Here is a 12,570-nt window from a genome sequence, read left to right as displayed (position 1 = left end):
AGGTTATAGCACTCATTTTTCTTTGTCATTCTATTTAAAAAAAAAAAAAAAATTCTGTATGTTTTTAAATAAATTATCAGTGCAAGTTATACATATATTTATATTATACTATGTTTTTATAGGCATCCAAACTATATAGAAACTAAAAACCATACTAAACAAGACATATATTGTAAGACACAATAAAAAATGTTTCATAACAAAATAAAACTTTAAAAATAATGTTTTCTTTTTATAGGTGATCAAAGGTCTTAATGGAGGAACAGAAGGTTCTGAAATTATCTTGGCTGTCAGTGGAAATGATAGGAATATAAATAAATGTTTATCTGAAGTGGCACTGAGTGGCTCAGTTATTCATACCATTGCTATTGGACTTGGTGCTGATTCGGAGTTGGAACGGTTTGCTGAAGTAACAGGTTCAAATGGGATATTGTGGAATAATGATAACAAGACTAGTGTCTAACATCTGTGTAAAACCTTTAAAATATATTCTAAAGCTGTAAACATAGAGAGGACTTTTGGCCAGGCTACAGACATTTACTTATTTACATATTGCTAACAAGCAATAAATGAGCTTGAAAACATACCATAACTGATCTCTTTAACTGCAGTTGCTCTGGTGCTGTGAAACAAATTATGCTCAAAGTTCATAGTAGAAGCAATGAAGTCTGTGATGTCATTCTCTCAGCAGCTAAGCTCACAGTGCTTACCCCTCCAGACACAGAATGCTGGAAGGCTGTAGAGCCACTGGTGGGAGATGGAGGAAGAGGGTAATGAGCTGTTAAGAGCCAGCTTATGCGATTCTGCTGTGAAATATGAGGATGAACTGCTCGATGGTTAGGGATTATTTTAAAGATCAGTGATATTTTAAAGCTTATTTTAAAACTCATTTACTCCTTATTAAGAATATGTAAACATTTGAATGTCCAGTGGCCATTCTTTACGGAGAACCAGTTATGCTTGAGCTTATACAGTAATCTAATACCCAGGCCTACATCAATATAATTGTGAAGTGTAGTGTCCTCCTCTAGTTAGGCTGCTAAGTTAAATTTTGGTTTTGGCTTCACTGTATTGAGCAGAGCAGTGATTGATTGTTTTGGTCTGTTCAGGGTTTACTGAGCTGAGAGTTCGATTCCAGCCACTTGCCTCTGAAAGAAGTTTCTAGAGGATAGGGTAGGCAGATTCAATTGATCAGCGTGAATATTTATCATACCCCAGCCAATCCCTGGAAGGAGGCACTCAGGAGGTGGCCTGTGGAGGTGATAAATATTTAGGAAGCCTTGCCAGAGGGTGGGTTTTTTTTCCTCCAGGGAGGGTTCTGGGTCTCTTGGGGCTACTACCCCTGGAGGCAGCTTTACTGAGACAAAAAATGGGCTGCTAGGCTGAGGGCCTGGAGGAGATTGCCAATGGATGTTTGCTGGAGGGCACTGCACTGAAATCCTGGTCTAGAGAAGGATCTTGTTATCTCCCTCATTGAGGATTAACCTGTGGGTGCTGGGTGGCAGACATCTCCAGGAACACTGAGTAAAGACCTTGCTGGGGACTACTAGTTGTGCAAGTGTATAATAAAAATAATCTTGCGCAATCCCATCATGTCTCACACAATAAATATACAGTGCCAAATATAAAATAATGTCTCAATAAACTAGTAATAGATAAAAGTACTCTATTAGTGTCATAAAGGCTGTGGCCGTGGAAAGACATAAACCGGAAGTCACGTGAGAAGGCGCCTTAGACGCCGCTGTTCTGCATTTCATTGTATCTCGCCTGTTTTTAATGGTTTTAATTGTAAGAGCACATCTGAATACTTAAATAAAACCTTTTACTTATCACCTAACTACTACACTATTGGAGGCTTCTTTCCTTTTCCTTCCTTTACCACCGGGCCGTTTGTGCCTCGGTGGTATATATTATGACAGGCTAGTAAACGGTATTGGGATATAAGAGGAAACTGACCAAGCCGGGATAAAGTGATGAGGAACGTTTGAACTCCATTTTGCTGCCATACATCTATCCACCACTTGATGTCAATATACAACGCTTGTTTATACATGCATGAAGGTGAGAGTTTAGAGAGACTGACACTTACAGGACACCATTTATGAAGATATTTATGAACTTTGATTTATCCACACATTTTTTATGCATTTTTTATATACTTTTTACGCATTTTTTATTCTTTATTCACCCAGCCACTTTATTTAATATCACTTGTTATAGAACTTTTTCACCTTTTTTTCAGCCTTTACGACACTAATAGAGTACTTTTATTTATTACTAGTTTATTGAGACATTATTTTATATTTGGCACTGTATATTTATTGCGTGAGACATGATGGGATTGCGCGAGATCATTTTTATTATATATTTCATGTTGATGTAGTGTGAACACATTTCAGATTTTGCTGCAATCTTACTTTACGGCAAGACACATATTCACCTTTTTTTTAGCACATTCACTGCATTTACTCAACTGTGGTGCGTAGGACACATTGCTTTATTTATTCATAGTTGTGCAAGTGGCTATATGGACTGCTGCTGTAGGGTTCTAGATATACTGGCCTTTCCCTGTTACTGCCAGAAAAGCTTATATTGGGAGATTAGAAGCTTGTCCTCCTATTGTTGCTACTGATCAGTTTAGAATATCCTGTGACCCTAAACCAATCTCCTGTTGAAGTTCTTCAATAATAAATACTAAAAAAACATCTCAGTGCATGTAGGACTTACCTTGTGTGACGCACAACCCCTGTACTATTGTGGGAAACCTGGGTACTCAGCGGCCCCTCTGGGGGTAAGTATTAAAGAAGGTTACTAATGGAAAATTTGCTCCTCTTTTCGCTTTATTTACTCTACTGTATTGAGCAGAAAATGTAGAAGCATTCATTTGTAAGGGCACTCTAAAGCAGTGATCTATAACAGTCTTGCATAATATGTCGCTAGTCTATGACTGTCTCCTGAAACATGTCTCCAGTCTCCATGTTGTAGTCTTTGACCATCTCATGTTGGATGTCCATGGTGTCGGAGAGTTCTGTTTCACATTAAATTCACTGAATATTATTGGTGAGGTCATCGGCTAATAATTAACATGTTATACTTACCTGCTCTCTGCAATATTGTTGCACAGAACAGCCCTGATCCTCCTCTTCTGGAGACCCTGCCAGCACTCCTGGCTACTCCTGCCTTCCAAGTACCCAAGCAAGCCATTTGCACGGGGAGTTACTCATGCGGGCTCGCTCCAAAGCCCTGCTGCCTGTGTCCATAGACACACAAAGCGGGGTTTTGCCCCAACCCCACTCCCTCATCATAAGATTTGCTTGGCAGTATCAATCTACCCTATAAGAAAGGAGAGAAAGGAGATAGACAGTGCTCATCGCTGCATTGAGATTGGTCTACACCGCTCAGGTAGGTACAAGGGGGGGCTGGAGGGAAGAAGGTATCCTGGACACAGAAGGTTTTTTTTTTTTTTTTTTTACCTTCATGCAGAGAAGGATTTAAGGTAAAAAACCTTAAGGCTTTTGGACCACTTACATTTTTGAGCAAATTGTTAATTTTAGGCTGTGTGATGTCATGGGTCTTTTACTCAGAATCACTTTGCCTGGGCACCAGGGAGAGGATATTTTTATGTAGCGCACATCACATTCAGCGTGTTTACAATGTTGCAAGCTAGACTACTTTTCAATGACATGTGGCCCAATTACAGGCTTTTGAACAGGTTGTGACCAAGTGCTGCAGTGGTCATACCTGCCCGCAGAAGGAAGTGTGTCATCACATCACTGCTCCATTCAGTAAATTTTAAGTACGAATTTATCCGAAGTTACGAATTATCCGTAATAACGAATGTATTAGGAATTTGCAACTTCGGATAAATTCATATTCGTTACGTTCACTAACAGCCAAATTTGAAAGGAAATTTCTATACCTATAATTTAATAGTTTTTAACTATTATAATTTTTATTATTATTGTTATTGTAGCAAGGTCTCTGGCCTTGTCCAGTCTAATGAGGCTCTCCAAGGCCAAAGATAGCTGACATCCTTCAATACTGTATGTGGTGGGTTGTGAGGCATAGTGGGTGCAAAGATGGTGAAAGTCATTGGGCGCCAGACACTTCTTGGATGTAAAAGAGGTTTTATTTCTTTTAACAGTCCTTTCTGTATTTTTGGGGGAAAAAGGGTTAGGGCCAGGACACTCTTAGGTAGTTGCAAATTCAAGTGGAAGACTCAGAGACTTCAATAGAATGACAGCCGTGCAGGGAAAGGGCCCAGCAAGAAGCCACATCTGCACTTGCAGGATTGCTGTCTACTATGGTAACAGTCTTTAAAGTGGTTGTAAACCCACATGAAAAAAAAAAAACCTGCAAGACAAAGGCATAATGAGCTAGTATGCATAGCATACTAGCTCATTATGTAATACTCACCTGAGATCGAAGCCCCCGCTGTGGTGCCCGTAAACAGCACCGGCCGGCGACATTTCTCTCTGAAGTTACTTCAGGGTATCGCTGCTCCGGCGCTGTGATTGGATAACCGTGCAGGTTTAGGAGATATCCGGGGTAGCTACAGGTAAGCCTTATTATAGGCTTACCTGTAGCAAAAAGTGGATTGTAAGGGTTTACAACCACTTTAACAGTTCCTAACTCAAACGTAACAGTCCTTTCAGCTTTGCTACAACTGCCTCTTGTAGTTCTTCAACACTGAGCTCCCGGTCTCTCACTAGACCCACTGATTCACTGACTCTGAATCCCTTGAGCTCCTCCAAGGTTTGCGGTGGTATCACCTAAAGCATCACCCCTGCTTCCCTGCTGAGTCCTTAGCTTGGCACTCCAGATACTTCTCAAGCTTCACCCCTGCTAACCGGCGAGGTCCCTGGCTTGACTCACAAGGCTGCTCTGCAAGCGTCTCCTCCACGGGTTGGGTCCCTGACTCGGTCACCACCTGAAGTTTCCCGATTCTCCACAGTGCCCTTTCGGTGAGAATGTGGTTCTGGTACTTGCTTCAGTTACTCACTGCGGTCCCTGGTAAAGGTGGTTGGTTCCTTTGTGGTGACAGTTTCCCTTCTACCTCCGACCACTGACAGGTTTTCTGGCCGGCAGAACCATCACTTCTGGTTGGACTGAAAGCTGCAATCCCAACCCTGCGCTGCCCTCTTACTTCTGGATAGGCCCTCACACAGCCTGGCAGCCTGATGACCCGGGATAGGCCCAATCTCTGGCCTAGCAGCCTGGGGCGTATGACACACGTCCACCCAGACAGCCGTCCAGGTGGCACAGAATATGGATCACCTGACCTCACCCGAATATATAGGTTATCTCAGCAGGCCAAGGGATTCAAGAAAACCCCTGCCCATTGGCTGAAATACCCCATATACCCATAACCTGACCTTGGGTTGCCCTTCTCGTATCTAGTACCACCAAGCACCCGGGCACCTAGTGGTAGAAGAGAAAAGTGCAACAAGGCCAAACTTAGGGAGAAATCAATAGATCTCTATCAATCGACCAAGATAACTACTCCTGGCAAGTACATGTGTGAGGAGCTCCCTGACTAAACCCCAGGGTGCTACTTAATTATTATGTATTGTTATTAATTTGTTACATTCCATTCGTTTAAATGCGGCATTTGTTATTTCGGATAATTTGTATTCGTTACATTCACTAACAGCCAAATTTGAAAGGAAATTCCAATACCTATAATTTTATAGTTTATAACTATTATTATAGTTTTTATTATTATTATTATTAGTATCATAGCAAATGATCCGAAAAAACAAAATAACAAAACAAGGAAAACCGAATGTATCGAAAACAAAAAAAAAAACACATTTTTTGGCAGTACACATGTCTAATCGCCAGCAGCATGCTGATTAGGTAATCATTTTACTCTCTCTTCCCCTATCAGTAAGCTCTCAGAGTTAGATTGGCAGCATTCTGTGATGCAGTAGAGCCTGACTGGTTTAGTGTTGTCACTTGCCATCCTAGAGGCAGTCCTGCTGCACAGGTTATTAAATGAGACTAATATAAATACAGATTAAGGTGCTATTTAAAATACATTTAAGGATAATTTAATGAATGCGTACTTAAATATTACCTCAATACTTAAATGTAAGTATGTTATATCTGCCTATAGTTCTACTGGTGGTAAGTGGTATACTTAGTTTTTACCACACATTGAGGGCTGATTTGTCTTTCTGTCTTTTATTAGGGGGGTTAACTTTCTATGCTTCAGATGCAAAAGACTCAGACAGTTTAATTAGAGCTTTTATGGAAATATCTCCTAAATATGGAAATATTGAAGAGCAATTTGTGGTGGTGAGTCATCTTGGAGTCTTTCCATATTACATATGTGTATACCTCCCTTCTATCTTAATTTGTGGGCCTGTGAATTTAGGAAGATCCGTTTATGTTATATAAATATATGTAAATTTGGGTTAATCTGTTTCTGGATTTGAAGTTGGAGAAAGCCTTAGGTAGTAGAATATTGAGAGCTATGTATTCATACGGTTATTACTGCAGTAAAATTATATCGGTTGCATTCTTATTGGGTACTGGCATGAAAAATTTACTTTGTTGTGCTTAAAAGGACAAATCCAAACTAATATAGCAGTTGAATATCATAAACATTAGGGATAATTGTAGTTTTAACACTCAGCCTAAGGTTACTTATTCTTCAATCCAATGCTTTAGATTGCCATACAAAACAATTTTCATAATGTGCCCCATACAGTTCCATGGGCAAACAACCATGTTTTCTATAATTTATACAGTATAGTCACCTTCATGTATTACCACTGAATTAAATAGTTTGGAGTTGTCTTTTAGGTACAGTATGTATTATGTCTCTTTGCATCCCCTTACAAATGTATCCATAAATTATATTTGTGTGTTTTTTTTCTTTCAGGTAAAAAGCATTTGGAAGCTTATCAAGGCTGGTGGTCTTTTATTTGGGTCTGTGTTTATAGACAGCGGTGTGGGGAATGACACTACTTTCATTATAACCTGGCAGGCCCCAGACCCTCCCGATGTTGTCATTGAGGACTCCACTGGATACAAATATACAAATCTTGAGCATGATAATACCTCACAAGTCTCTTATTTAAAAATTCCAGGAACTGCTCAGGTACGACATTAAATCTACATGTTCAAGATATAGCATTTAGTTATATTTTTGCAATACCGCTATTTGACAAAATTTTTGTATAAAGTCTAACACCAGCCGATATAATTTTTTTTTTTTTGACGATTTGGATAGAAAGGGGAACAGTTAACATTAATTATTTCTGTGTATGACCCCTTCCAGACTGTCCTAAAAAATTTACTTTTTGTCTGTGTCCATATTGGGGAGAACTCCCATTACTTCCTGTGCTATCAGGAAGTGAGGATATATCTTCTCAGGGGACAGTAGGAACACAAACTGAAGTAAAAAATCTCACAAAAGCTGTAACCCAACCACACTTTCATATCAGTTTGTCTGCTTGTAAAGTGGGAACAAACCCATTTTTTTTTTTACTTGTACCTAGAGGTAAGCCTATAATAAAGCTTACCTGTAGGTACAGTGAATATCTCCTAAACCTGCACGGTTTAGGAGACATTCACACTGCATGCAGCCAGTAATGCATACCCATGCCATCCCTTCAGAGCTCCGTGCTGCGGTCTGTGGGAGTGACGTGATCACGGCGTGGCCTATCAGATGGCCAGAGGACTCAAACCCAGAAGGAAGACCGGGTGAAGATGTAAGCCCTGACAGCGGTGTCAGCACGTCACTGGAAGGCTTTGTTCTAAGGTAAGTATTTCATAATGTGCGATACATGTATGCAAAGCGGTTTACTACCGCTTTAATGCAAAGTGTTTTATCAAGTAAACATTTATTATGGAGGAAAACCTATGTAGCGTTATCACAGAGCATTATGGTTTGTTAAAAGAGCACAAGCTGGTTGCTTCCAGGATCTCTCTCTGATTTGAAACTTTGTAGGAAGCTGTCTTAAAAGGCAGACAGGGAAGGGTTGGGAGTTAGTAGTTTGACTTATTGTCATGTACGTGATTGATGCCTAAAGTAGGAGCAACTTACAGGAGCAAGTCAGGATGTAATAGAATAGCAGGCAGAGACGAGACGAGATCAAGACTTCAGTCACAACTAGAAAAGTTCTCCAAAAAACTGATTAGGAACAGAAGCTAAGTCAATGACAAGCATCGACACGTCACAGACAAGTTAGAGAAGGAACAGTGGGAAGTTCACTTATCAAGGAGGCTAGAGAGGGCAGAGCCTTAAATAGCCTGTTTGGCACCAGTACAGCTACAGGACATGCACAAGCGCACATGGACACCAGAGTTGCGTGAATCACACACACAAATGCTCACACCCATATATAGAAGCGCATGCCCGATCACAACCCTACGTAGAAGGCCATGTAGTAGAGCATTTAGATGCACAGGTGCCAGTATCCTTTAACCAGTTGAACTTTCCTGAGATTTTGTGAATTTGTGTGCAAAATTCAGCTTGAGCTATAAAGCTCTAAAGACTAAATAACTCTCTTTTTTCAATAATGCAAATAAAAGTTGTCTGACAAATGTGTGAAAAGGGTCCTAGGACTACAACTACTCTTTGAAAACAAAAAAACACAAAATATATGTATATATTTTGTGTTTTATTTGTTTTTATTTTGGTATATACGCAATATTTCATTTATACCTGACAAATTAGGGGAAAGATTACTCTTGAGCCCTGGACATAACAAGGGCTTGTGTACACAGGCATTTACTTGCAAAATAACTGCTTTGCAATACATACAATATAATTGGATTGCACAAGCAGCTGAAAGTGGGCGGCACAGTGGTGTTGTGGTTAGCACTTTTGTTCTCCCTGTGCCTGTGTGGGTTTCCTCTGGGCACTCCAGTTTCCTCCCGCATTCCAAAGACATGCTGGTAGGTTAAGTGGATCCTGTCTAAATTGGTCCTAGTATGTATGAATGTGAGTTAGGGACCTTAGATTGTAAGCTCCTTGAGGGTAGGGACTGATGTAAATGTATAATATATATGTGAAGCGCTACTTAAATTGACAGCGCTTTATAGTTAAACAAGGGAGAACCATTAAGGAGACAAAGCTCCATTCTTCGTTGCCACCGTCCCAAAAATAGTATATATATATATATAGAAAATAGTACCCCCCGGTACAAAAGGTACTTTAAGGGCGAACTTATTATATCACAACATAAGTATTAATCCAAAAAATAGGAAAATAGAAACATTTATTAGCTAAAAAACACTGTCATACAACAAAAATAACAGTGATACATAGAAAAATGTACAATATCCAATACAGTAAAAAAAACAATGAAGCACTTTTCCTATAACCCAACGCGTTTCGGGAATTCAAAATAAATCCCTTCTTCAGGGAAATGAGGGAGATAGTAATTGGAGATGCTCTGAAATTTAAAGAACAGACAAAATCTAGATTTACAGAACAAGGCAAATGTCAAACATAAAAAGCATCGTGACCATAAGAACGTACATACCAATACTGTTTTATGGAGTAAACTATTAAAAGTTTTTAGATGATACCAAATGGGAGTTGGAACAAATATCCAGGTAAGAAAGATGATTGCCCAAACATGGCAACGTTAGTCCTCAAGAGATCCCTCACAAGGGTCCCCCAAAAAAACTTTTGTCTGTTCTTTATATTTCAGAGCATCTCCAATTACTATCTCCCTCATGCCCCTGAAGAAGGGATTTATTTTGAATTCCCGAAACGCGTTGGGTTATAGGAGAAGTGCTTCATTGTTTATATACTGTATTGGATATTGTACATTTTTCTATGTATCACTGTTATTTTTGTTGTATGACAGTGTTTTTTATCTAATAAATTTTTCTATTTTTTGGATTAATACTTATGTTATGATATAATAAGTTTGCCCTTAAAGTCCCTTTTGTACCGGGGGGGGGGGGGGGGTACTAGTTTCTATATATAGACAGCGCTATATAAGTACCTGAAATAATAATAATAATAATAATAATAAAGCAGATATATTAAAATGATCTTAAAATGTATTTCAGGTAAAAAAAAAAAATAACGTGCAGTACATCTGTGCCATACATGGGTATTTGCAAATTGTATCCCCTTCAAGATATTGGAAGTACAGTATCAGCCCATCCCACTTGTCTTTTGATGAGGTACATGATCCCTCCCTTTCTCCTCATCTCAACAACATCGGGAGTAATTGTTTTGTAGTCCAAAATAAGATTAGATTTCTTAAGATAACACAGGAAGTGTGCACAGGACACATTATAGCTGTAAATGTCTGACAAGATGAAAAAAAAAATTTTTTTGCACATATTGAACAGATATAACAAAATGCTTTCAATGGTATATTTACCAGACTTGAAGGATAAGTTAACGTTAAAAAAAAAAAAAAAAAAAAAAAAAAAAAAAAGAATTGCACATTTTTGCAGGTAAAAAAATGTGCATTTCTTTTATTTGTAGTAGGAGCCTATAAAGCATTGCACCAGCGATCAGCAGATTGCTGATGTCATGCAGATCTCCTGCACACTGTCAGTATATCTGCTTGCCCGTACATCCCATTCGGGTAAGCCGATACTCCCTGACAGGAAGACTCAATGAACTACCATGGTAGTTCATTGAGAATTACAAGCTGACAGCTGCAAAGGATGTTGGGGCTTGTAGTTCATTCAGACACAGAGCTGTGTGAATAAATGAATGACGTGGCCGTGTGGACGGAGTCCTGCACGGCCGCACTGTTTTCAAACTTCTTCCCATACTGCTGCCACAGGGAATCCACCCACTAAAATTGGAGGGGAACACATAACATGTTCCCAAAGGTGAACTTATCCTTTAAAAAGGGCAAATAGGAGAAGTTCATTGTTTGGTTTACAAACACTTTAATGCAAGCTGAATGCAGCTGAAAGAATGCTGCAATTGACCATTTGCATAAGCCTTAAAAAGGCAAATCACAGACAGTTCTTCATGCACTGTACTTAGCTAATTGTACCTCCTTGATCTAGGATGTTGACGATTCCTATTTTAAAGTCTTTTATGTTTTAATTGTATAGAGCGGCACTTGGCTATATAGAATAAAAAACACCTTAAATGACAGTCAAGCACTTGGTGTTCTAGTAACCTCAAGGCCATCATCCGAAGTCATGCCATTTGTACGAGTTACTGCTGGAAAAATCAACAATACAATCACTTCTCCGCATCCAGTTACATTATTTGCAGAGGTTAAACATGGATTTGCAGCTGTGCTGGGAGCTAATGTTACTGCTGTCATTGAGCCAGAAACTGGAGATCCTCTGACTTTAACACTCCTTGATGATGGAGCAGGTATACCAGACTGATTCTATATAGGTTCATTTAATCAGTATACTAACAAAACTTATTGCATGCTTACCTGAGAACAAACTGCACATGTTTTTTATCCTTTAAGTTTTGATTCAATTCCAGATAGTAGCAACCATCCTGTTTTGATTTACATTCCAGCTAGCAAAGACTGGGCCAATCGTTTGTGTCCCTGCTGGGAAGTCACTCCGTATTTGTCCTACTGATCATCGTTACAAGAGCATGTGAGGGAAATCATACATTGAAGGCAAATGTTCCAGTGGCAGCTGTCTAAGATGGGTCTTTTTGATACGTCTCCAAGACAGGAAGTGAAGGAAAATCTCCCCAGCAGGACACAGACAGCAAAAATACAACCTAATAGGAGTTTTTTTTACTCTAGTCTTTCCTACCCAAAGCAAAACTGAAAAAAAAATAGATTTGAACTCACATTGTCCAATCTGTCCAAGTAGATCTAAACCCTAACTAGAGGATATTCAGTTTTCAAAGGCCCTGTACGTTATAAACAGCTGCCTTTTTCCATAAAATACTTTTTTAACAATTTTTTCATCTTTTCTTTGCATTTCAATGTTGTTGATCTCCTACATGTACATAGTTGCCAACACTGTGAAAAAATGTATAGGGACACTTTTTTGTCTGTAGGTGAAGTGTTATTATAATTAGGGAGCAGGGCATTCATTTGTATTGTATGGGGCATTCGTGACTAGCGGGGGAAGAAAAGTCCTTACATCAGGTGTCCCTAGAGGAGTCCCTCCTTACATCAGGTGCCCCCAACAGAGTCCCTCCTTACATTAGGTGTCCCCAGCGTAGTCTCTCCTTACATCAGTTGCCCCCAGCGGAGTCCCTCCTTACATCAGGTGTCCCAAACGGAGTCTCTCCTTACATCAGGTGCCCCCCGTAGAGTCCCTCCTTGCATCAGGTGTCCCCATCGGAGTCTCTCCTTACATCAGGTGTCCCCATCGGAGTCCCTCCTTACATCAGTTGTCCCCATCAGAGTCCCTCCTTACATCAGGTGCCCCACTAGAGTCCCTTCTTACATCAGGTGTCCCCAGCAGAGTCCCTCCTTACATCAGATGTCCCTAGCGGAGTCCCTTCTTACATCAGGTGACTCCGGTAGTGTCCCTCCTTACATCAGGTGCCCCACTAGAGTCCCTTCTTACATCAGGTGTCCCCAGCAGAGTCCCTCCTTACATCAGATGTCCCTAGCGGAGTCCCTTCTTACATCAGGTGACTCC

At 39.9% G+C, this 12,570-nt stretch overlaps 1 protein-coding gene across 3 annotated transcripts in view; it reads left to right on the top strand.

The window, feature by feature from the left end:
• Positions 1-12,570, top strand: part of LOC141103526 (calcium-activated chloride channel regulator 2-like) — a 64,116-nt gene that overhangs the window by 35,011 nt on the left and 16,535 nt on the right. For all 3 annotated transcript variants that reach the window (XM_073593205.1, XM_073593206.1, XM_073593204.1), the window contains 4 exons: positions 239-416; positions 6,194-6,300; positions 6,890-7,108; positions 11,053-11,323. In XM_073593205.1, the coding sequence (XP_073449306.1) occupies positions 239-416; positions 6,194-6,300; positions 6,890-7,108; positions 11,053-11,323 (775 nt within the window). The remainder of the gene's footprint in view (positions 1-238; positions 417-6,193; positions 6,301-6,889; positions 7,109-11,052; positions 11,324-12,570) is intronic.

The sequence above is a fragment of the Aquarana catesbeiana genome, linkage group LG07 (assembly GCF_042186555.1).
Source record: "Aquarana catesbeiana isolate 2022-GZ linkage group LG07, ASM4218655v1, whole genome shotgun sequence".
Classification (NCBI taxonomy): domain Eukaryota; kingdom Metazoa; phylum Chordata; class Amphibia; order Anura; family Ranidae; genus Aquarana; species Aquarana catesbeiana.
This window is presented reverse-complemented; position numbering and strand designations above follow the sequence as displayed.